At 38.5% G+C, this 25,851-nt stretch overlaps 1 protein-coding gene across 3 annotated transcripts in view; it reads right to left on the minus strand.

Annotated features, from left to right (window-relative positions):
* Tenm1 (teneurin transmembrane protein 1) overlaps positions 1-25,851 on the minus strand; it is an 873,613-nt gene that overhangs the window by 494,426 nt on the left and 353,336 nt on the right. For all 3 annotated transcript variants that reach the window (XM_051141408.1, XM_051141407.1, XM_051141405.1), the window contains 2 exons: positions 19,704-19,964; positions 17,198-17,254 (listed from right to left, as the gene is read on the minus strand). In XM_051141408.1, the coding sequence (XP_050997365.1) occupies positions 17,198-17,254; positions 19,704-19,964 (318 nt within the window). The remainder of the gene's footprint in view (positions 1-17,197; positions 17,255-19,703; positions 19,965-25,851) is intronic.

Genomic DNA, 25,851 nt, shown 5'->3' on the forward strand with positions numbered 1-25,851 from the left:
CCACTCGTTTTTTGCACACTTGACAAATGGTTGTATCCCTGGCTTAGGCAAAGACCCAAGGCTTTTTGTATCAGGATTGCTCATTGTTGCTATACTGCCCTGTCTCATATATCTGGCAAGGCAGAGGTATTCACTGCCTATTGCTTCACTCTGTAGTGCAGATTTCCTACAGATTATATTGAAGATGTACCTTCATGACATAGTGCTGTTTAAATGAATTGATGATTTCATAATCCCTGATGATGATTTAATAGAATTTCTGAGTTGATTAAAATGATTTTAAAAAACCTCCTGCAGTGTAACAAAAACTGTTAGGAGTTCTGTGAACTTCCATGTGAATTACACCAAGAAAGAAAACAAGATTGAAACAAATTAATAATAACAGAAATACATTTATTCTAGGTTTAGTCTAAGGATAAGGCACAGGTGTACACTATGATAAAGAAGACCATACAAATGTATTGCCCTTCTCATTACCATTTTTGTGATTATAATATAATGACTTCATTTCCCCTTCCCTTTCTTCCCACCAAACAAGTATTAAATAACAATACATAAACTCATTTTACAGTAGAATATACTCTAGTCTTTTCTTCTCTCTTAGATGATGTTTTCATGTGATGTGAAACTGAACAACTTAACTTAGAGATTGGTATGTCTTAGTCTAACTCATACTATTTCCAACAAGGAGTATATAGTTTGAGATCTCATTCACAACTTAAAGGAAGAGTCTATTAATATAGATTCTGCAAGTTCTCAACTGATCAGGACTGGCCTGTATTTAATATTTTTTAAATGAAAGTTTAAATGTTTTTCCCCAAATGCATGTTAATTTAAAGAAAAAATCATTTTCAACTCATTTAACTTTGTGTTTGCATGCAAATGGAGCTATTTATTTCCCACTGATACCATCCACTCATGAAAGCATGCCTAGCAGGGTATCTATCTCATTAACTCATTAACTTGAATTTATACATTCTATATTTGAAACAAAAATGTGCTTAAAATATTTTTGATTTATAGAGCTCAGACTCCATGCCATCCTATCCTGGTGGTTCAATTAGTGTCATTGACATTTTATTTTATTTCTGCTTTCCTAAGCTTTCTGGTTTTTCAATTATTGATGACATTAGACACAATATTATGAAAAACTTAAGGTTGAATTAAGCCTCACTGCTGTGAATGAGAGATACAAACTTAAATATGGAAAATTGTTAATTTGGGTGTGTTATCCAAACACAAAAGAATCTAAGATGTGGTTTTAAAGATATTTACAATTCTGTCCATCCCACAAATATGCAATATGACTTAGTGGTGCTTAGTGTTCTACTTGCACTTCTACTTCCAAAATTTTGCCTAAGTAGATTGATTCTTTTCATTCAGCAGTAGATTAAGATTTTTAAAAGTTTTAGTATTGCATTGACCTTGTTTTGTTGTTCTAAATTTAATTCAAATTTGTAACATGTTACAATCCCTGAAGAATTATACTAAAATTCAACATCACTACTGGAATATTAAAACCTGGAAGGGAAACTAATAAATGGATATGCTTTTCTAGATTTCCACAGAAGTACCAAAATATTATTGTGTTTTTGAGACCTTCAGACTTCTCCTAAGACAATCCTTTAACATCTGTCAACACTTAAGTTTTTATTAAGGAAAAATGCACATTCAGTAGTTAGCGTGATCCTGGGACCTGAGTAACAGTTTGCCATCATGCTTCTTTTCAATATACCCATATCCACCTGTTTGGTATAGGCTAAGGCCAGAGTCTTATATGTTCATACTTTACAAAAGGTGTTTAAAAGCACTAGGCTAGATAGAAATGTAACCTTCTTTAGTCACTGTTATAACTTCAGTCTAGGCACAGGATCTGAGCATAATTACAGAATACACAAATGAGAATCATCTTATGTTCTGAATGGGCAGGTTAAAGTAATAGATATTTTTTCATGTATCATCTATATTACCTTGTGCTTCTCTCTGAAGGATATAAATGCTACATTGAGTCAGGCCTATGGTTATCTAACATGCAGTTTTGCTTCTAACCAATGATCTCCTCACCATTTCTTATAAAAATATGACAATAATATTTTGTATTAGTCACTGTTCTTTAGCTGAGCATATACAATGAATATACACATATTAAGCAGAAGATTTAGAATGGTGTGTAGGCTGTTTTCTGGCTACTCCAACAATGACTGTCTTCTGACTGAAAGACCAGAATCTTATTATGAGAATAGACTCAATGTCACCTTTCTATGCCTATGAAGTGAGTTTCTTACTCAAAGGCAATTCTGTATATAATTCCATAACAGGAAATAAGACATTCTGTGAGTTTGTATGTTCTAGATGTGTCAGAAACATTATTTATACAGGAGGCAAATCCATAAAGAGGATTAAGTATCAATTCCGGTGAGCATAAAGCATTGTACTGTCCACATAGAAAGAGGTCCAATGTAGTCAACATGCTACTTGGTAGCTGGCTGGTCACCCCTGGGAATGGTATCATACTGGAAGCTCAGTGTTAGTTGCTGGCAGATCTTGGCACTCAGCAGGAGCTGTAACCAATTCACCCTAGTGAGTGGAAGTTCATTTGTCAAGCCCATGCACAACTTCTATTTCTGTCACCGTTGACAATCTGTTCTTGGGCCCATTGGAGAATAACAGGGAATACTGGTAAAAGACACTGATTAGCAACAAAGCAGGTCATCATATTCAGTTGTTTATTGACCTCTACCGGTCACCTTTTCATGAGCACCCTCATATCTTTTGCCCATTTAAAACGACCTATTTACTTCCTCCCATATTTTTCTCAAAAAATTTCTAACCATGTTCTTTCTAAATCCCTGAATATACAGCCAATTCATTGGTTAATGCTTGTTAATAAAACAAATAGACATATGACCATTTCTCCATCCAAGAAAAATGCACTGCCCAAAGTTCTACCCACTATGAAGAGTTCCCTTCACTTCTCTCTTTCAGTATCATCTCAGAATGGTGTTGTAATGACTGTCCATTTCTCAGCAGTGCTTTCATAACATGCAGAAAAAGAACCATCAGTTTTAAAGTCCCTAATTACTGAAGAAATGGCTCAGTGGTTAAGAGCACTGGCTGCTCTTCCAGAGGACCCGGTTTCAATTCCCAGCACCCACAGAGCAGCTCACAACTGTAGCTCCAGTTCCAGGGAATCTGAAACACTCACATGGACATACATGCAGACAAAACACCAATATACAGGAAATAAAAATATTTATTTAAAAAACAGGCAATAGAGTCCATGTCAGAGACAGCCCCCACTCCCCTTACTAGGAGACTCACATGAAGCCTGACCTACCTATCAGCTACATCTGTATAGAGGGTGTTAGTCCAGTCTATGCATGGTCTTTGGTTGGTGCTTCAGTCTCTTCAGGCCATTCTGGGCCCTGTTTTTTAATTAATTTATTAATTAATTTTATATCCCAATCATAGCCCCTCTCCCTCTCCTTCCAGCCATACCCCCTTTCTCATTCCTATCTCCCCTCCCTTATTCCTCAGAAAAGGGAAGTGCCCCCCTACACACCCATCCCAGCATATCAAGTCACATCAGGACTAAATGTGTCCTATTTCCTTCTTGCCTGGCAAGGCAGCACCTATGAGGGGAGTGATCAAAAGGCAGAGGCAGGCAGATCTCTGTGAGTTTGAGGCCAGCCTGGTCTACAAAGCAGTCCAGGACAGTCAGGGCAACACAGAAATCCTGTTTCGAAAAAAAAAAAAAAAGCTGGCAAGAGTTCACAGACCTAAAGAAGACAGGTAACAAGGAGGACCCAAGTGAGGATGCTTAAATCTCACTCAGAAGGGCAAATAAAATAGACAGTGGAAATGGTTGAAGAGAGTAAACAAGGTAGGAGAGTCAGCACACAAAGAAATGGAAGAGGAGATGAGACCTGGGGAGAGTTGGGGTAGGAGGTCAGAGAGCCTCAAGAGAGAAGAGAAACTGTGGGCCTAGGCAGCTCTGTGACAAGCTGGAGGCATACCACAGGAAAGGCTTCTGGGAGGATATGAGGGTAACTCTAGCTGAGATTCCTAGTAGCAGGGGTCCTAGAGACTGAAGAGGACACCCTTGAACTAGACAGGACTCCTAGTTGAGGGAAAGGAACATCAACCCACCTATAAAAACTTCGATACAAAATTTACGCTGCCTACAAGATATGCAGGGATAAAGAAAGAGCACCAAGGCAATGTTCAACCGATGCCTGGCTCAACCTGAGACCCATACCATGGGAGAGAGCCAATCCCTAACACTATTAACTATACTCTCCTATGCTTGCAGACTGGACCCTAGCATAGCTGTTCTGAGAGGCTACACTCAGCAGTGGAACCAAACAGATGCAGATACTCATAGTCAAACATTAGGTGAAGTGTAGGGGGTCTTGTGGAAAAGTGGGGGAATGAATAGAAGGACCTGGAGGTGACAGGAGCTCCACAAGAAGACCAGCAGAGCCAACTAACCAGGGCCCAGAGGGGTTTGTGGAGATTTAAGCACCAAGCAAGGACTGTGCATAGACTGGCTCACTACACATATGTAGCAGATGGGCAGCTCAGGCTTCATGTGGGTCCCCTAGCAAGGGGAGTGGGGGCTGTCTCTGACATGGACTTGGTTGCCTGCTTTTTGATCACTCCCCTTTGCCTGAGCTGCCTCGCCAGGCCACAGGGGAAGAGGACATGCTCAGTCCTGATGTGACTTGATGAGTTGTGGTGGGTGGGTGGGGCCACTTCCTCTTTCTGAGGAATAGTAGAAGGTGGATGGGGAAAGAAGATAGATCCGGGAAGAGAGGAGGAAGGGGGCTATAATCAGGATGTAAAGTCAACTGTTAATAAAGAATACCTCATGAGAATATGGGTGCATGAAAGGGAGCAGAAAGGGTTTTTAGCAAGAGTAGAACCATACACATTTGGGCAACTTGTTGGTGTAACTTGCTTGTGCCCTCATGACCTACTCCAGCCAGTCTCATATATACCACTTCTATTTAATAATAGATTGCTGCTGTGCACATCCTAATTTATGACGTAGGGGATCAAACAATATCTAGATTATTATAGGAAGCCCTAGCTGATTGACAACTTGGTGGCCCACTGTCATATATTCATTTTACACTAAGGCCCAATAATAGGCAAAGAGCTGTCTTTTAAAAGAATAGTTGTCTGAAGATGATGGTAGAGCTTTGCTGCAAAATTTCTAGGGTTTCCTTTGTGATTCACCTATGTGGGATTGCCAATAGATCTAGACAAATTTTCTATTTTCCATTTATACCTCAAGTCCCAGCAGGTCAGCTGGATCATATTTCCCAAGTAGTAGAGCAGGCTACACAGCAGTTTCAGCCTGTTGAAGACTCTTTTCCTGTTCTAGGCTCCATTTAAAGCTAGCAGCTTTACAAGTCAATTGATATAGAAGGATGAAATAACACACCCTAATAAGGGATGTACTGCTTCCATAATCCAAACAAGCCGTTTTCTTCGTGTTGGGAATTATAAGGAACAAAACTTATAGTTTAGAAAGACTATCTGTGTCCCACACCAGTGGAAACCTAAACATTTCACTGAGTCAGAAAGCCCTTGGATTTTGTTTGGATTTATTTCCCATCTTCAGAATCTCACATGTGTTACCACCAAGTCCAAAATGGTTCCTATGTATTGCTCACTTGGTCCAATCAGCCTAATGTTATCAGCATAGTGAAACACTGTTATATTTTGCAGAAGAGACAGATGATCAAGATCCTTTCAAACTAAGTTATAATACAGAGCTAGAGAGTTAATATACCCTGGAGGTAAACTTGCAAAAGTATATTTGTTGGCCTTGGCAGCTGAAATCAAATTGCTTTTTGTGGTCCTTATGGACAGGTATCAAGAAAAAGGCATTTGCTAGAGTAGTAGCTGCCTACCATGTACCAGGAGATGTGTTAATCTGCTCAAGTGAGGATATCACATCTGGTACATCAGCTGCAATTGGCGTCACTACTTGATTAATTTTGCAATAGTCAGCTGTCATTCTCCATGATCCATCTGTCTTCTGTGCAATCCAAATAGGAGTGTTAAACAGAGATGTGGTGCAAACCACCACATCTGCATCTTTCAATTCCTTGATGGTAGCAATCATTTCTGCAATTCCTCCTGGGATGTGATATTGTCTTTGGTTCACAATTTTCCCTAGTAGATGTAACTCCAATTACTTCCATTGTCTTTTCCAACCACAATAGCCCTCACAAAACCAATATGGGAATTCTGTCAATTTCTAAGTACATATACCCCAATTATACATTCTGCATGGAGAGAAATAATAACCACAAGATGAGGTTGAGGACTCTCTGGGCCAACTGAGTAAGACTTCAACCAAATCTCCACTAGTCATCTGACCTCCACAAGCCACTATGTTAATTGAATGGCCACATTTGCTTTTGGGATCTCTCATAATCAGTACCAATCATTCTCCTATAACTCGTATCCCATAGACCCTAGAAAGTCCTGTTATTTCCTTTCCCCCATTTTACAGTTGTTCTTGCAAAAGGACTTCCCTCTGCAGAGGTATGTCAAAAAGCTAACAGTGAAATTCTTAGGTATTTTATCCAGGCCCTTCCTCAGAGAACCCTTGATATCCGTTCATTCAAGAGTTCTAGTGTTTGCAAATAGGTTCAAATATAAAAATTGTTCCGAGAGCCATGATTTTCTATTACCACTATCCAATATAGCCTTTCTTGGATTTGTTCAATAATCTCATCTGCTTATACAGATCACAAGAAAGATAGTAGGCTGCTTATTTATTAAATTTCTAAGAACACAATCCATTGGTCAGTGCCAAAGTTCCGTAGGAGACTTGTCACATAAAAATCATTTTGTCTATGCTGCCTATTATGGGTCAGGCCATTACTGACATTACTTCACCTGTGCTTCCCATTGTCATAATGCTTACCATTGTCTTTGATGATTCAATGTTGCCACTTGGTCCCTGATATTCCAGCATCAAGTTATAACACATTGACATTAATTCACTCAATTTAGCTACAGTACTTAGAACCCTAAGTTCTAGCACAACAATGGTACAGACAGAGTCCTTCAAGTTTGCTAGTGCTCCTTTTACCATTTTGCATATTATAATATTCGTGACTGGCATGTCTTCTGGGTCTTCTCACCTTGGAGCATCAGGTTTTGTAAAGTGTACCCACTGTAGCATTGCAGTTTCCCTAAACCTTAAAATCCTTTTGTCGACGCTAAGCCAAGAGATATCAAACACCTTCATTTTCTTTTCAATAGACCATATTATGACAAATTTTGGATGTGAAAATGTGCATACTAAACCTAGAATCTCCACTCAGTGGCCACGTATCAGAAAACTCAGTCTCATCCAGCTTTACTTTCATTCCACCGTTATTACACATCCTTAAAATCCATTCCCACATAAATTTCCCAGATTTCTGCTTGAATGAATTAGCAAACTCACTAAGGTCTTTAGTTGCACATTTTCATGGACTATATATTTTTATCTCTCTTCTAAGAGCATGAGCTTTGAGTCTTATATAGATCCAGAACCATTATAGATGGACACTGAGTGAAATAAGTATTGTTTTGCCTGGCATCTCCTTCAAGGAACATGATTGCTAGGTCTGCAGACAGTAAAGGATTAATTTCCTCAGGTAAAGATGGAGATGGCAACACTGTAGAAAGATGAGAGTGGAGAAGAATCCTCTACTAAGACTGAAGAGACTATTTCCTCAGTTGAGCTAAATCCTACAGAATCTGAGGGTTCCATGGCTTCAGTTTCAATGGGGTCCTCCTACACATCTTCATCCAGTTACAGGATCCTTAACAATCAGTGCACGTATTTAACCATTTCTCTCCTCTAACGGTGGGATTTGAAGTTTCATTGTAATGAAAGTAATCTTTACTGAGGATTTGGGTTTGATTTTCCATAACAAGAAATCTATGGCTGCTGGGGAGAAGATTCTCTTCCAGGGCACATGCATGAACTATTAGACTGCTTGTATACATCTGAAGTTAGTCAATTAATTGTGTCACTAAGTTCATTATTTTCTTTTGTCACTGCATCCTGAGATATTAGAAGTTGGTTAATTTTATCAAGGAGTGAATTCTTACCCTTTGCCAATTTATCCAGAGATTTTTAGAAGCAATTAAGCAGCATCATTATTTTTTCACAAATTGTCAAAGGGTTTATGTATAAAGTCCATAAATTCACTGTTTCTTATAATAGGTGAGTCAGGATAATCAAAAGAATCTATCCTGATAAGTTTAGCTCCATGGATATTTAGTGCTCTCCATGCTACTGAGAGGAGCCTTCAAGAAAGTAGAGGTATTAGCAGATTAGAAAACCAGTTCTAGATACTTTTAAAAAAAGAAGCAGGTAGGTTGATATAAGTTCAAGGCCAGTCTGTTTTACAGGGTGAGTTCTAAGCAAGCCAAGACTACATGGCAAGACCCTGTCTCAAAAAACTAACAAACAAAACAATTAAACCAAAACAAAAAAATCCTTATAACTTTGTTTCTCTGGAATCTATCCTGGTATCACAATCTTTGTTAGTCAGGTACAGAACTGATAGAGTGAATATCCACATATTACAAGGGGATTTATTAGAGTGGTATAGAGGTTGTGGTTTGTCTAGTCCAACAATTTCTCTCTCCCAACTGAAAGACCAAGAATTTGGTAGTTGCTCTGTCCAGAAGCCTCAGCCTCAATCTGGTACCAGAGTCCCAGAAAAGTAATTCCTAGAGAGTTGCTGGTATTGAGTTTTCATTGGAATCCTAATGAAATAACTTCTAACATCAGTGGCAGAATGCCTTAGGAATGCAGAGATGAACTTGCCAGTGAGAGTGATGGCAAGCAGTTTTTATATCATAGAACTGTTGGAATATATGTTCTCACTTGATATTGACTGTTTTAAAGTTAGAGGGTTGCTTTAAAAGCCAAGGGGGTAGGCTCCTCAAAAGCAACATTTTTTTGTTGATCTTATCCTCTGGTTATGGCTGATGAGACCCTGGTAGATACCTGAATCAAGTTGAAAAAAAAAAAAAAGATTCCATTTCCATAGAATGTAGCAATGACAGTAAAACACATATGATTTCGTGATCCTCCTGCCTCTACCTCCTTCAGCAAATCCTACCGGCGTATGCGACGCTCTTAAGACCCTCTTTCAGAGGGTCTCACCATCACCATGGCCTCGTTTTATTTTCTAGAAGGAATTGACCACACCCACACTGAGAGGAGTACAATTAATTTATATCTCTTTTTAAAAAAAGAACCTTACAGGGCTGGAGAGATGGCTCAGTGGTTAGGAGCACTGGCTGCTCTTCCAAAGGGGCCGGATTCAATTCTGAGCAACCACATGGCAGCTCACAACTGTGGGTAACTTCAGTTCCAGAGATTCTGATACCTTCAAACCAATGCACATAGAATAAAAAATTTTAAAAAACAAAACAAAACAAAAAAACCAAAAAAACCACATATGATTTCATTTTAGCTGTTTTTCTGGACATAAGTGAGAACTGACGTGTGCACAGGGTTTAATTCCCTTAGTTTGGATAGATATTTAGAGAATAGTCAGTTTACAGGGACATGACTTAATAAAATGGATCCATGTACAAAAGGAAAAGTCATAACAATTCTTTCTCTGTAGCTTCTTCCTGTGGTCTAACCTTTCTGTTGCTCTGAATCCCATGAGAAACTCCCATGACCATTTAACATATTTATTTGTGTTTAATGTAGCTCAAATTGTTTTTGTCACTTATAATAAATCTTCTTAATTAATTGGGCATTAATATTTCCCACCAGTCCAGAAATGCCTTGAGGTGGGGATTATATATTATATTCATGTTTCAAGAATCTCTAGTACTTAAGGCAAAGCTTGGCAACAAGTAATTGTTCAATGAACAGACTTTAAAGAGAAGTATCTTTATCATGAAACCTATAAATAAATAGAATTTATTTGTAATTTATACTTTATTAAAATTAACAAATAACTTTTCTCCCCATTTCTTTCTATTTAGCTTTTTAACATGCAGTTTTACTTTAACATCCTATAGTCCACTTTTTAGTACTTACTTCCTAAACTTCCTGATTATTGGCCATGGGATGAGTACTTAAAACTTCCCAAACCTCACTTTCTTGTTCTGTGAAATGGAAATATTAACTATTTCAATTTTTTGTACAGAGTAGGTAATAAAAGTATAAAGCACTTTATAGTATGTCTTTTAGAAATATATATCCAGTGCATGTTAGATATGATTAATATCTATCACTATTCTTTACTATGCCCAGTAGTAGGATATATGTTATAGGTGACATTTTATTGTCAGGAATTATACAAGTAGCCAGTGTGGATTCTGTAATGGCTAGCACCCTCAAGAAATTCTGTATCCTGGTAGAATTCACCCTGATTTCTGCTTATTTCAAACAGGGTAAAGATCCTTGTTTCCTCTTATATTATCTAATAGAACATTTCAATAGAAACACACACTGCCTGTCCCCACAAAATTACTTTTTCTACTAAGCACAGAAAACTTGGTACATCTACACAATGGAATACTACTCAGCTATTAAAAACATGGAAATCTTGAAGCTAGATAGAGCTGGAAAAATTCATCTTGAGGGAGGTAACCTAGACCCAGAAAGATGTGCATGGTATATACTCACTTATAAATGGATAGTAGCCCAACATAGATGTTCTCTGAGACACTCAACCCAGCAGGGGATCGGAACAGATGGTGGGATTTGCTGCTAGACTCTGCATGGAGCATTGAGAGTGGTATAGAAGAATAGGAGGATGGAAAGACCTAGATGGTTCAAGAGCCCCAAAAGAAAACTATCAAGGCTGAAAGTTCTGGATCCATGGGGGCCGACAACACTGTTGCACCACCCAAGGACAATGCCTGCAGTGATCCTAGACCCCCTGTTCAAATCTAGCCAATGTACAGCTTATTCTCCATGGTTGTGGGGAGAGCAGAGACTGCCTCTGATATGAACTCTGGTGCCCCTGATTTGATCATCTATCCTTGGTGGGGAGGCCCTGAAGGCTCACAGAAGAAGGAGGAGCAGGTTATCTGGATGAGACCTGATAGGCTGTGGTCATATATATGGTGGAGGAGGAGGTCCTCTTCTGTCAGAAGTCTAGGAGAGGGAAATAGGGCAGAAGAGGGAGTGAGGGCAGGAATGGGAAGATACAAGCAAGGGGATAACATTTGGGATGTAATTAAATAAATTATAATAAATTAAAATTTAAAAATTAAGAAAAAACTTAGAGGAAATGCAGTGAAGTATCTTTAACTGGTTAAGGATATTCTTAGTTCCCACTGACATTATAGTGGCCCTTTAACAAGGAGTTAGACTCTCATTTCCTCAGAAGGCATGTTGATTTTCATCACTGTTGAACAGTTAAGGTCTCTCTGTGCTGTTAAGGAGCTTTACAGGCAATGGAAGATCGGACACAACTCCATCAGAGCTAAGAACCATGACAACATAGCATACACTACCAATAAATACCATACTATCATAGCCTTGCATATACCGTTTTCAGACCTTAAATTGCTTCAAAGGAACATCTGGAGTTGTGAGACAAAATGCCTAGATGAACACCTGGAGGTTGTTGAATGACATGTAGTATTTATACCCAAATGAGGAGTTCTTTCTGATATTTGATCATGTGGGATCATTCGTGCACACTTATTGGAAGGGATTTGTTTCCTTTACATTTCTTTACTGGGCTTTCCATATTTTCCTCTGGTAATATAAGTTATACAGGACACTTCTATGGCAATGAAAACAGTTCCTTAGGAACAATCTAAAAGTCAAAGGAAGTGTGTGAAACAATGCAGTGATTTGGTAATAGCTTTGGCAGGAGCCCAGCCATCTGCCATATAACTGGCAACCTAATTGCTCTGTTGGAACCATTATGCATGTATGCTGCAGTGCAGTTGACTTTTGTTACAGCTCTTTTGGAGAGTTGTATGGTCAGAAGAAATGTGTAAGTTATTTGGATTACTTCATTTGTGAGTTATATATTTCTGTGATGACTGTGATGTTCTAAGAATTGAAAAACAATCTAATGATATTGAACCTTAACTTACTGTCAAGGTAAATTAAAGATGCTTATTTAGTAAATAGATTTTATTGGTATGTTTTATGGTAAATTAATATCAGCTGGTGGTTTAAAATTATATGGTAAACAGGTTTAAGTAAAAAGTACGCTATTGTCCTCATCTTCACCTTTAAGGTGCCACTCTTGAGTGATCGTCATTTCCACATTGTCAGTATATATACAGATGGAGTTACATGATAGGAAAGGTCTAGGAACATGTTCTAGTTCAGATATCTTGCATAATGTCCTGTGTTTGTTGTAGAGATTCTTCTCCTACTCAGTGGTAGTTGCATGACATCCATTCACATATGTATCTAGGTGTCCACCAGTTTGTTCTTTTAAAAAATGTTGTTACTAATTTCCTACATACACATCTTTTTACATACCTTTCAGATAATTTCTTATAATTGAAAATGATGGGTTAAGGTAATAAGCACTTGCTGTTTTTTTTACAGCTATTACCCAATTTCCCCTTAAAAAGAACAGCTAGTATCTTTCTACTAATGCTTCATGAAGAGTATCTTTTCTCATATCATCATCAAGGCTGGCAATGATGAAAATATTTCTGATACATATACTGCTAAAATATATAAAATGTCCTTATGCTATTATTTATGAGTACACTTATGAATCTTTTTATATGTTAATGGACCATTTGCATCTTATTCTCTCAATTGTTTGTTGACATTGTCTACTCATTTTTTTTCTACTTATCATTAGTAAGGAAATAATATAACAACAAAGTAGAAAAATACAGATATAGATGTAGAGCACAGTAAAGAAAATGAGAATGTTTTCTAAACATTAAAAAATACTTGCCTGAATCTGTCAGATAAATTTGTATTAAAAATGCAATGTGAACTACAGGCAATGGAGTAAAGCTGGGAGCAGGAGAGACAATCCTTCCCAGGGAAAAGCACACAATTTGTATGTCCATTGACCAGTAGTCTGCCCTGAAAACATATATTCAACAGCATTATACGGATTCAAGAGGTTATATTTAGGAATACATGTATATATACAAATACATATAAACATGCAATAATAATTAGTGAAAAGCGGAGTCAGAAATTTGAACGAGAGTGAGGAGGGATATATGGGAAAGTTTGGAGGGGGAAAAAGGATTGGAGAAATGTGATTAAATTACAATATCAAAAATAAGTAAAATGTAATTGAAAATTATTGCATAGCATATTAGCAGTAATATAAATGTTTGATAACATATACTTTTTGAAAGATGACTATCAAATGTTTATTATAAGATTAAGACCAAACACAGTGTTTTTTCCAAAAACAGTCTTTGTGAAAGAAAATAAGACAACAACTCACAAAAACTGAACCTTATCTCCATTGGCCTGGTAATTTTACTTCATGACCTGTATCCTTTAGCTACTGAGTGATCATACAGTGATATGTATTAGGATGTTCCAACAACTAAAACATTGTTGGAAATATTGATAAATGAGGGATACTAATCAAAATGTTTATCAACCAGAAGCCACCTGTATAATGTATAGGCTATTAATGCTCTGGAAGACTCTGCAGCCTCAGAAAGAATGAGACACACATGATGAGAGAAGTGGGATGGCTCAGAAGGATTTAGACAGAAAGACTACTATTCTGTGTATCTATTTATAATCATTAAAAAGATTTTAAGAAAACCTTTGTGATTCATCAGTAATTATAACATTATTCTTTGCCATCTTTAGCATTTATATTTAACTCATTTAACATAAGCAAAGTAGGATAACTTTTTAAAAAATTTTTATTAATTTATTCTTGTTACACCTCAATGGTTATCCCATCCCTTGTATTCTCCCATTCTGGATAACTTTATATATATTAATATATATATATTAAAGTAGAACAATTTTTTACATCATTAAACAAAACCACAGTCTTTGAAATATGATGTGTTTTAGTGTATTTTTGTCTGTGACTTTCTTTAGGGAATATATTTTATGCTGTATCCTAGCTCACAATGAATTTAAAGATTAAATCGAGGAACAAAATTTCTATAAAACTACATAACTTTCCTATGAACAGCATACTCTGGTGTATTTTGTACTGTTCTTTTTAAAAGCTTTCTTTGTACTGTTCATTATGATCTAGTAAATTCATTCCCTACCTCACTAATAGATCACAATCAGCCATTTGAAAATCCCAGTAACCAGTATAACACATTTTATATGTTCTTTTAGTAGAAATAAACACATATATTTCTATATGTGCATAGATTGTTTTGCAACTATTAAGAGGAAATGAAAACATCTGGCATATTCAGGGTAGTATGACAATAGCCCAATCTTCATCACAGAGGTTTCATCCAGCTACTGATGCGAACAGATGTAGAGACCCACAGCCAAACATTAGACAGAGCTCCCCAAGAAACCCGTAGAAGAGAGGTTGGATTGTAAGATCGATTATTAGAACACATCCCACAGAATCAACTAAATAAGGTTCATAGAGGCTCACAGTGACTGAAGCCACAATTACGGAACCTGCATGAGTCTACACTAGGTCCTCTCCATATATGTTATGGTTGTATAAGCTTGATGTCCGTGTGGAACACCTAACAGTTGGAGCAGGTGTTGTACTTGACTCTTTTGCATACTTGTGGCACCCTTTTCCTTCTACTGGGCTGCCTTGAAATGAAGGTGTGCACCTATTCTTTTCACTGTTGTTGTTATTTTTGTTCTTATTATTTTTTATTATTTAATTAATTTATTCAGATTACAACTCAATTATTATCCAATCACTTGTATTCTCCTGTTCCTCCTTCCCTCCCACTTTCACCCTATTTCCCTCCCCTAGGTCTATGACCAAGGGGGCCCACCTCCCTCCACTTTATAGTCATAGGCTATCAAGTCTCATCTTGGTAGCTTACTTATTCTTTCTTTGAGTGCCACTAAGTTTCCCCACCAAGGGGAGGTGGTCAAATACGGACCACCAGATTTCAACACCATGTTTGGTTGATATCTTTTTATTTTAAGGGAAATGGAGGAGAAGTAGATCTGGGGGAGAGGAGATGTAGGGGGAGAGACTGAGAGGAGTGAGAGGGAACTGCTGTCAAGATGTAATATATAAGAGAATAAAACCACAGAAAATAAATAATTATTATTATGTAAAAAAACAAAGTTTACATCCATCTGATCTAGAGGTGGCTGAGGTGGGACAATAGAGGGAGAAAAAGGGTCCAAAGGCTTTTGGTCTAGGCCCACCAGGGCTAGGAATTAGTTGCCTCCCGAGTTTCTCTCTGTACTTTAACTCTTAATCTTTCAGGCTTATTGGGGTCACTGATAACGGCCATGAACTCTCTCTTATCTATACTTTAACCCTTAAACTCTCAGGCAGGTAGCCTTTCTATTTAAAAACTCTTTCTTTCTCTTTTTAAAATTATTTATTTTTATGATTTATTTTTAACATTTATTTATTCACTTTATATCCCAATCGCAGCGCCCTCCCTCCACTCCTCCTAGTTCCACACCTCTCCCACTCTTTCCCCCTTGTCCCTCTCCTTTTGCTCCGAAAAGGGGAGCCCTGCCCCACAATGACCCAGAAACATCAAGTTGCATCAGGATTAAGTGCAATCTCTTCCACTTAGGCCGGAAAAGGCAGCCGAGATGGGGGAATGTGATCAAAACTCAGGCAACAGAGTCTGTGTCAGAGACAGCCCCTGCTCCTCTTGCTAGGGTACCCACATAAAGACCAAGCTGCCCATCAGCTATATATGTGTAGGGGGCCTAGGTCCAGCCCATGCATGCTTTTTGGTTGGTGCTTCCATCTCACTAAGTCCCCATGGGCCTACGTTAGTTGATTCTGTTGGTCTTCTGTATGGAGTCCAGGTCCCCTCTGGGTCCCTCTATTGTTCCCCCAAGTCTTCCATAAGACTCCATGAGCTTCACTTAATGTTTGGCTGTGAGTCTCAACATCTGTTTAGATCCAGTGCTGGGTAGAGCCTCTCAAAGGACAGTTATGCTAGGATCCTGTCTGTAAGCATAGCAGAGTATATTAGGGGTTGGCTCTCTCCCATGGGGTGAATTTCTAGTTGGACCAGTCATTTATTGGCCATTTCCTCAATCTCTGCTTCATCTTTATCCCTGCACATATTTTTTTCCATTTAAAAAAATTTAAAAATAATTCAGATTACATCCTGATGGTTATCCTCTCACTTGTATCTTACCATTCCTCCCTCTTTCCTGTCCTGTCCTGGGTTTTTGTATGATCTATGAAAAAATTACTTCATTCAAAATAGATACAATAATTACTCTTAAAAGGAGTTACAAAGGGACTATTGGTTCTAAGTACCATCATTAAAACTGTATCTAACTAGATACTTTTGTTTATTGTGAGTTTAAAGCAGTTACTTAATTTATATGCTCATTGTAAGTTCAAAGTGGAAGTTTTATTTTTTCTTATTTCAAATGTATGTTAAATGTTCAAAGCAAGAGATTTTTATGTTAAAGTTTTTCTAAGAAATGGTGTCTGTCTTGTCTTGTATAGGTAACCATTTATTCTTTATTTCTATATTTTAAAAAAATCTTCATGAAATCATGAACTGTCTTTTGCATTTACCTTTTTCCTTTTCCTTTTTGAGGTTTTTGTATTTGATGAAGTGAATAATCTGTGATTGTAAGGCCAAGATCAGAACATCTGGAGAACAAGACCAAGACCATCTGCTAGACAGCACTGGAAAGTTCTGACAGCATCAGATTTATACCATGTTAAAGTTAAAGCCATTCTATACCCCAAACAAAATAACAACAAAACAGTAACAAGGAGAAGAAGGCAGCTATTCTATTTAAGGAAGAACTCCAAGACAAATGAATGTGTTTTCTGAAAGGATGTTTTGCCCTTCTCCCTACCTGCCCTTTCAGCTTCCCTCCATAAGTGAAATACACACAATTAAATGAGAAAACCAAGCCAGTACATAGCCACTAGACTAAATATCTAGCAATTTCATTTTTCAGGCTTAGGTGTTACTTGTTAGTTGGTCAGGGTCCATTTTGTGGACTAGGTAGGTGTCATGATTGGTTGAGGTAAAAGTAACTAGTAGTCAAATATTTAGAAACACTTGCCTTGAGTAGAACCAGCTGGAGCCTCCATGTCACAGCAAACAGGAGAGAATTTAAAACCTGTAATATTAAATATTTTACTTTTTAATCTTTGTCCAAGTTGTCTGAGATTCTGCAAATTTCAGCATGAACATTTCCTCAAAAAATTTTTTTTTGGTAGGGATTCGAAGCTTACTGTCTATATTCTCCTTGGCTGGTGTCTTAGTTTGAGGAGGACCCCAGGACTCAGATCTGCCTGTCATAAAGTTCTTCTTGTAGGTTTCCAGGACCCTGTGAGTCCTACTATTTCCTCATTCTTCCATGCTACTCTCACCTAAAGTCTCAATAGGATGCCCTCTCCTCTGACTCACTTTCTTGGTAAGTAAAGTTTTTCATGGTACGTATCTCTTGGACTAGTGTTTCAAGACCTAGCCAACGAACATGATATTCTCCACCGTTGAGTGGAGAGTGAGATCTGACTCTCAAACGAACTCTGGTGCCACTTTTCTGACCACGTCCCCTGGATGGGGAGGCCTGGCGACACTCAGAGGAAGGATAGCAAGTTACCAAGAGACTCGATATTCTAAGAGCATATATAGGGGGAGGAGGTCTCCCTCAATCACAGACATAGGGGAGGGGAGAAGGGGGGAAGTGGGAGGGAGGGAAAAATGGGAGGAAACAGGGGAAGGGCTAACAATCGAGATGTAATATGAATAAATTAATAAAATTTAAAAAAGAGTTTTTTTAAATGACAGCATTAATGAAAAAATTTATGCACCTTAATATTCTTCCACTACAGCATAGCATTCAATAGTTTTGAGTCATGGAAACATCAATGCTACTTAATTCTGCAATTTTTATTACCCTAAAAGAAACCTCCCATTGAGGATCATATAGAAATACAAGAATGATAGTCAAGTGGACAAACTTCTATTTTAAATTAATTAATTAGCTCACATTACATCCTGATTTGTGGTCCCCCTCCTTTCTTCCCAGTCCCCTCCTTGCACACCCTTCCTCCATTCTTTCCTCTCCTTCACCCCAGATAAGGGAGAGGTTCCTTATGGGTACCAATCCACCATGCCACATTAAGTTGCTGCAGAACTAGGTGCATCCTCTCTTACTGAGGCAAGACAAGACAGCCCGGATAGGATGAAGGGATCCAAAAGGAGCTATCAGAGTCAGAGAGGGCCTCTGCTTCAGTTTATTTTTTATTTTTTGGATCCACATGAAGAGTAAGCTGCACATCTGCTACATAGGTGCAGGGAGTTCTTTACCAATGTATGTTTCAAAAGAGTGCACTTACTTGTGAGGGGTTATAACCAGCCTAGCAGAGATGAAGATATTGTAATGAAACAATTGTGTCTTTCAGTCTGACTTACGGACTATTGAAACAATGCAATCTCGTGCTAGAGAAAAGAAAGGGCACAAGCCAGAAGAACTTGTCTCCCAGAAAGAGATTTCAAACAGTTCTGAGGTTTGAACTAAGATATAGAAAAAGATGTTTACATTAAAATTCTATTTTTGCAGGTACATATTGAAGATTGAGCATATTTTCTACTATCCTCTTTTCTCAGCTCAGCTCTCCCTGTCCCTTTGTTCTCCTAGAAAACTTTAAACTTAATTTCTTTTAATTTAATATACATACATACATACATACATAATTTTATATGATGTATAAAATTCTAGGAACTTCAAATGTGAGAAAACATACAGTATTTGTCATTTTGAAATGGCACTTTTATGCAGGCACAAATATGAATGAAAAGGAACTCATAAAAATTTTGACAGAAAATGATGGATAGACTAGATCAATTTGACTAATAATCATTTAATGGGCCTATTATGAAATTACTTTTTTATTAGAAAGAGAATATACATTAAATAACCTAACCTCTTCCTCAAAACTCAAAAAGAGAAAACATTTCATTTTCTAAAATGTATAAGGAAATAATATATAATTACAATATAATGATATTGCTGTTAGTACTTATTGTCTGGCAAATGGCTGGTGTCTTTAAAATAATTGTGTTTGTGAAATAATTTCATTCTAATGTGCTCAATGTGAATCTGTTTATACACTCAGCAAGTTAATTTGGATCAAAATAGAGAGTCCCTACAGAGAGTATGGCATGCTATATAATTGTTCATCTCCTTGTTCATACACCGATATAAAGCTAAAATACATGAAATGAGTACTTCCTATAATAAATCCCACTGGGGTAGCACTGGGAAATAAAAATGAAAATAAAAGGTGAGTAATGAATAAGACATTCACAATATTGCTGACTACATGAGATAATTTCTCTTGGGGGTTCCCCAGAAATGAAGACTATTTTGTGTCATTATAAATAAATGTATCTATTTGCCAGATACTTAAGTATATGCCTTGTTCCTGGGTACATGCTAGTTTGTATTTGTCTTTTGCATGCTAAAGAAAATACTGGCTGATATAGGAAGTGATAACAAAGCAAAAGAGGAAAGCCATTCTCCCTGAGTTTCATCTAAACTGCAGATACAGTTCTCTTACCATTTTCCCCATCAGACTTCCGTTCATGGTCAGTGTCTGTCAAGGACAATGCAGAATTGGCCCTGCTGGATAAACAGGAACTATGTTCTGACTTCATGCCTCTTATCCACATTCTGAGCGCATGGTCAGGTGATGCAGCACCTTCTGTTTCTGTGTCCACATCTGATCCCATCTCCAGCTGGTAGCCATGCCGAGAAACACTGTGCATGTCCGTCTGGTAGCCAGAGCACAAAGTAGGAGGTGTTTCACAGAATTCTATCTCTGGAAAAAAAAAAAACAAGGTTCAGACAAAAACAAAGAGTATATAAGTATGAAAAAAACCTCACTAACTTTCACTTTTCCTGTCCTCGTGTTTCCCCTTCCCCATTGCTAGTAATTATGAGTTTTTGCAAAGTTAGATTTCTGGCCTTTTATTTATGGTAGCTAGGATTCTGTGCTTATTTTGCACTTCTGTTACTTAAAATTATGCTCTTGTTGATTCTTACAAGGTTCTGGGGAAAAAAAGCATTCTCAAAATAGCTTATAGCTACAATTTTTTCGTTGCACAAAATATAATGAAATAAGTGAGTACAATAAGTATAGAGTGTAGAGAGATGTCCTCTAAAGCAATTCTTTTTCTAGAACAAATATACGTGATCTATACAGCAACCTATGTTTTTCTGTGTATGTCATGTATAGTATATATAATCTAATAAGTAATATAAAACTGAGAAAAATCATTACATTCAAATGGATTATTCCAAATTATTAAACTCTAAAATTATGAACAACTAATATTATTTTCCACTCTCTTCAAATGAGTTTAAGGCTCACTTTTTGCCAATTACTTTGTTTTGTTTGAAAGCTGGAGGATGATTGTATTAGAACTTAAAGAACAGTCTCAGGGTGGGCAAGCTATAACACTGACCAGTTGCCTAGAGGAGGAGAGTGGAGAAGGGGGAAAATAGCCAGGCACTTTGAATTGAGCCTACAAGGACAGTCACAAGGCAGGGAGGGGAACAACAACAACAACAACCAAAAAAAAAAAAAAAAAAAAAAGGCAAGGAAGCCCAAAATGTTAGAGGAAACAGAACAGGGGTAGAAAGAAAGAAAAAGTTACGCCTTTTGAGTAATTCAGAGAGGAGGGCAAACTTAGGAAGCTGGATGGCTGCACTTCTGGAGAGACTCTGTGGGTGGGTTTGGGGCAGAAGCACATTAGCTTAGTTAAGGAATAATTATTTGTTTGCTCTTTAAACAAACAAACAAGCAAGCAAGCAAGCAAACAAACAACAACAAGGTTTTGCACCATGGCAGTGCTTCATGGTTTGGATTTTCTTCCCTTCCTTCCAAATTTTAGAATTTAAAAGCTAGAATCTTAGTAATCATGCCATTTAATAGTTGAGAAAATAAAATTCAATATTATTTGCCTACATCAAAAAGCAAAAGCTTCTCTGTTTTTATTTACTTATTTATCTATTTATTTTTGCTACAATACCCAAGGTGAGCATCATTTCGGCTAGATGCCAGTAAAGCCCAGCAACCTACTGCATGAATATCTGGCATTCTGTCTTAAAGTCAATTTATATTCAATTATGGCAAGGTGTCAAAAAGGGGGAAAGATGATTTAACAATACCTAATAAGTTAATAAAAAATGACCACATGCCAAGACATATCATCTGAAATGTCCATGTAATACTTAGATAAGGTAATCCGGGATGTAGAACACTATATAGAATTTTCTCAAACTGACATTAGAGACAGGGTATGTCAATTGGTCTGGAAAAGGCTTAACTGACTGCATCTAATCCATAGCACATATCAATAAAATGCAAAGTCTAACATGATTCAATTCTTTGAATACAGAAGACGTTTGATCTTAGACCATGTACTAGAAAGAATTCAGAATTATACTTTATTTGTCATAGTAACTCTTTCTGGGATGCAAAAAATTACTAAATACAAGTTTTAGAAGCCAATGCTGAATGCTTGTTTAATAGGTGTTATGCTCCTAGCAGTATACTTTGTGGAACAAATATTATAGACAAATGAATCTGCTATAACGTACTAGGAAATTCAATAACAATTAACCCTTTCAGAGTTAGAAGTCATTGCTCAGAATGTTACTTTGTGATTTCACTGATTAGTTTCTTTGAAAAATAATTGTAGCTTTCTACTAGAATTTGTGACAAGTTCAAAGAAATGATGTTCTAAAGATAGGTACAGTTTCACTTATCAAACCAAAATCTTACTAAATCATGCTTTTTCTGCCATAAGGTTAAAAAACAAAGTCCATTTTACCCAATGTAAATCTTAGGAATTTTGGAATATTTATGCTAATTGCACCATGATTTTTTATTGAATGCTACAATGTTGGTGTTGCTACAGCACCCTGCTAATAAACATGTCAGCTTACAGCTGTAAGAAAAGAATGCTACCAGGCCATTTAAACACACTATCTTTTCTTCCCCTAGAAAACTAGTTTTCAAACATGTTTGCCTCAGAATCACCTGGAAGGCTGGTTAAAACATACATTGCTGTGCCTTGCCGTCACTTCCTCCCTACTCTCTGGTTTAATGCAGCTGGTGTGCTGTTGTCCTACCCCTTTTGTATTTAAAAGAACTTTAAGGTGAGGCCTATAATCAGCATAGGAAACATAGTTTGAAAACTTCTGTCCTACAGATTTCTGCGAAGTCAATACGCAAAGGAGAGCAATGCAGTTACAACCTTATCCATGGCAATACCACAGATTTTGTCATGCCTGCTTGTTTTCTGGAGAGAAAGAAAATGTTTCTTCTGAACAGCTGCGAAGCACCTCCATTTATATTTTCAAAGAGCAGAGAATTAATTAGTAAACTTACTTCCCAAAGCATTGGCTTAAATTTAGTTTCAGGGGGAATTCCAAGATGGCGCCGACCATTAAGCCACGTATCTACTCCGTCGAGACCAGAGACATAGGAGGAGCAACAGATTGCTAGACTTTGAGAACTGTAGGTGAGTGGGGCCCCAAAGGCCGTAGACCAAACAGGGGGCCTACCCCCCTGGGTCAGGCAACATCCCGGAGGTGCTAAACGCACTCCCCAAACTCTGAGACGGAATCCACATGCAAACTGCAGCCTGTATATAAAGCACAGACTCGCTGTTTGGGGAGGGGTTTTTCCAGAGTCCCCAGCCAGAGGAATCTCAGCGAAGAGGGTGAATATGCCCTAGGATTCCTCCTTCCGCACCACCCCAAACTGCAGCGGTCACCCGCCTAGGCCGACTGAAAACACAGGCGGCGGGACCCAACAGAGACAGTTATAGTGGGACTACAGCTCGCTGGCCATCTGGGGCCAAACTTAACACCAATCACAGAGGACTGAGCCTGCAAACAGTGGCAGTGAGAAATCAGCTTGAGCTGCTTCCAGAGACCCATCGGGAGATGTGGGTCTTGCCTAGAGCTATTGCTGAACTTATTTGCCCTGCGGGAAGACCTGGGTCCGCGGGCTTCCGCCAGAGCTCTGCAACCCTTTTGTCTCTACCCAGCCGCAAGGCACGCTCCACTCCCTGCTCCCCGCTCCCCGCTCTCCTCACGAGAGAGCCCAGCTGGAGATCCTGGCCTGAGCAAGGCAGGCACTCTCTCATTATCGGGAGACGAGAAGTGGATGGGTCCTGTTTGCAGTGTCTAATTGCTGACCCAGAGTGTGTGGGGGCCCACATACCCTGGCGGGAAGATTTGGGTCCGTGAGCGGCCGCCAGAGCTCTGCAGAGCCAGTCTTATTAACTGCCCAGCCGCAAGGCCCTGGCACTGCGCTCCCTGCTCCCAGAAGGAGAGAGACCAGCTGAGCTGGCCCTGTGCTCTCAGCGGGAGATCCTGGCCTGAGCAAGGCAGGCACGGTCTCATTATCAGAAGACAAGACGTAGATGGGTCATGTTTGCAGTGTCTAATTCCTGACCCAGAGTGTGAGGGGGACCCACATACCCCGGCAGAAAGATTTGGATCCACAAGTGGCCTCCAGAGCTCTGCAGAGCCAGTCTTACTAACTGCCCAGCCGCAAGGCCTGGCACAGAGCTCCCTGGTCCCTGAATGAGAGTGTCCAGTGGAGATCCTGGCCCCGAGCAAGGCAGACACTCTCACTTTATTGGGAGTCGAAAAGAGGGTCTTGCTTGCAGTGCCTAATTGCTGACCAAGAGCGACCTTGGTCCCTCTAGGCATATAGTACAGGGAGAGGTTGGACACTGCTACAGGGCATAGAGGCAGAGCTAAAAGACAGCTACACCCCCAGAAGATCTGATCTACCTGGGCTCTTGACTACAAATCCACAGGAAGGACAGGCAGCTGAGATCAACCTACTCAGCCAGAACGTTTGTGTGCGGACCTTATTCTAGGTCCGAAGACTGCTGATCTGAATTACAGCAGTAAAGTCCAAACAGATATCTACTTTGGCTGGCTCAGCCTGGACCCCAGGGGGCAGACGAAAATCACCAGGAGTGAAACCAGATCACCTACCTGTTCCCAAAATATACCCCCTGATCCCCACAGGCAAGAGCACCTAACCTATAATCAGTCATCAATTAACCACTCTCAACCAGCGAAGGTCACTACAAAATACCTTCCAACACCAGAGCCATCAAAATGACAAGAGGGCAGCGTAAGAATCCTATCAAAAACCAAAACAGTTTGTCATCTCCGGATTCCAACATTCCCAATGAAAACAACCTAGAGAACCTAACAGCAATGGATAGGCAAGAAAATGACCTCAAGTCCTTAGTAAAGAAGATGATAATGGAAGAAACAAATAAAATCTGTAAACAAATGCAGGAGGAGCCAAACAAGAAGGCTGAAGAGTTAAAAGAGTCATATAAAGAGGCACTTGAAGAATTTCAGAAAAATATAAATAACCAGATGATGGAAATCATTAAAACAGTCCAAGACATGAAGATAAAAATGGAAGCTATGATGCAGGAACACACAGAAGAAAAATGTGATCAAGAGTCTGCAAAGAGGAAAGCAAGCATCTCAGAGGTGGCCTTATCTAACAGATTGCAAGAAATGGAAGAACGGGTATCAGGACTTGAAGATACAATCGCAGAACTGGAAACAACCATTCAGGGAAATGCTAAATCTGAAAAGTTCCTGACACAGAGCATTCAACAATTAAAAGACCACATGAAAAGACGAAACTTGAGAATAATAGGGATACAGGAGAAACTGGACAGCCGACCCCAGAGCCCAGAACACATCTTTAATCAAATAATGGAGGAGATTTTTCCCAATTTGAAGAAAGAGATGCGTATAAGCATACAAGAGGCCTACAGAACACCAAATAGAATAGACCTGAAAAGAATATCTTCCCGCCACATAATAATAACAACACAAAATATACAGAATAAGGAAAAAATATTGAAAGCGGCAAGAGAAAAAGGCTGAGTAACATACGAAGGCAAACCTATCAGAATTACTCCTGATTTCTCAGCAGAGACCATGACAGCCAGAAGGGCCTGGACAGAGGTGCTGCAAACCCTAAGAGAACACAGATACCAGGCAAGACTACTATATCCAGCAAAATTATCAATAACCATTGACGGAGAAGACAAGATATTTCATGACAAAAACAAATTCAAACAGTACCTAGCCACAAATCCAGCTTTACAGAAGCTATTAGAAAGAAAAATTCCACCCCAACTGGTCAAACTACAACCAAAACTACATAGGAAATATGTAAATATACCATTGCAAAATCACAACCTCACAAAATCTCAACTGTTACAAATACCAAAAATGAAGGGAATTACCAATCACTGGTCATTAATATCTCTCAACATCAATGATCTCAACTCTCCAATAAAAAGACACAGACTAACGGAATGGATGCATAAACATGACCCAACATTCTTCTGCATTCAAGAAACACACCTCAACCACAAGGACAGACATTGCCTCAGAGTAAAAGGTTGGGAAAAATATTCCAAGCAAATGGTCACAAGAAGCAAGCTGGGGTAGCCATTCTAATATCTAATAAAATAGACTTTCAACCAAAATTAATCAAACGAGATGAGGATGGTCACTTCGTACTCATCAAAGGTAAAGTCAACCAAGAAGACATCACAATTTTGAACATCTATGCTCCGAATACAAGGGCTCCCACATTTGTAAAAAAGTTATTAACAAAGCTTGCCCCACTCATTGAT

This window comes from Acomys russatus, chromosome X (genome assembly GCF_903995435.1).
Source record: "Acomys russatus chromosome X, mAcoRus1.1, whole genome shotgun sequence".
Classification (NCBI taxonomy): Eukaryota; Metazoa; Chordata; class Mammalia; order Rodentia; family Muridae; genus Acomys; species Acomys russatus.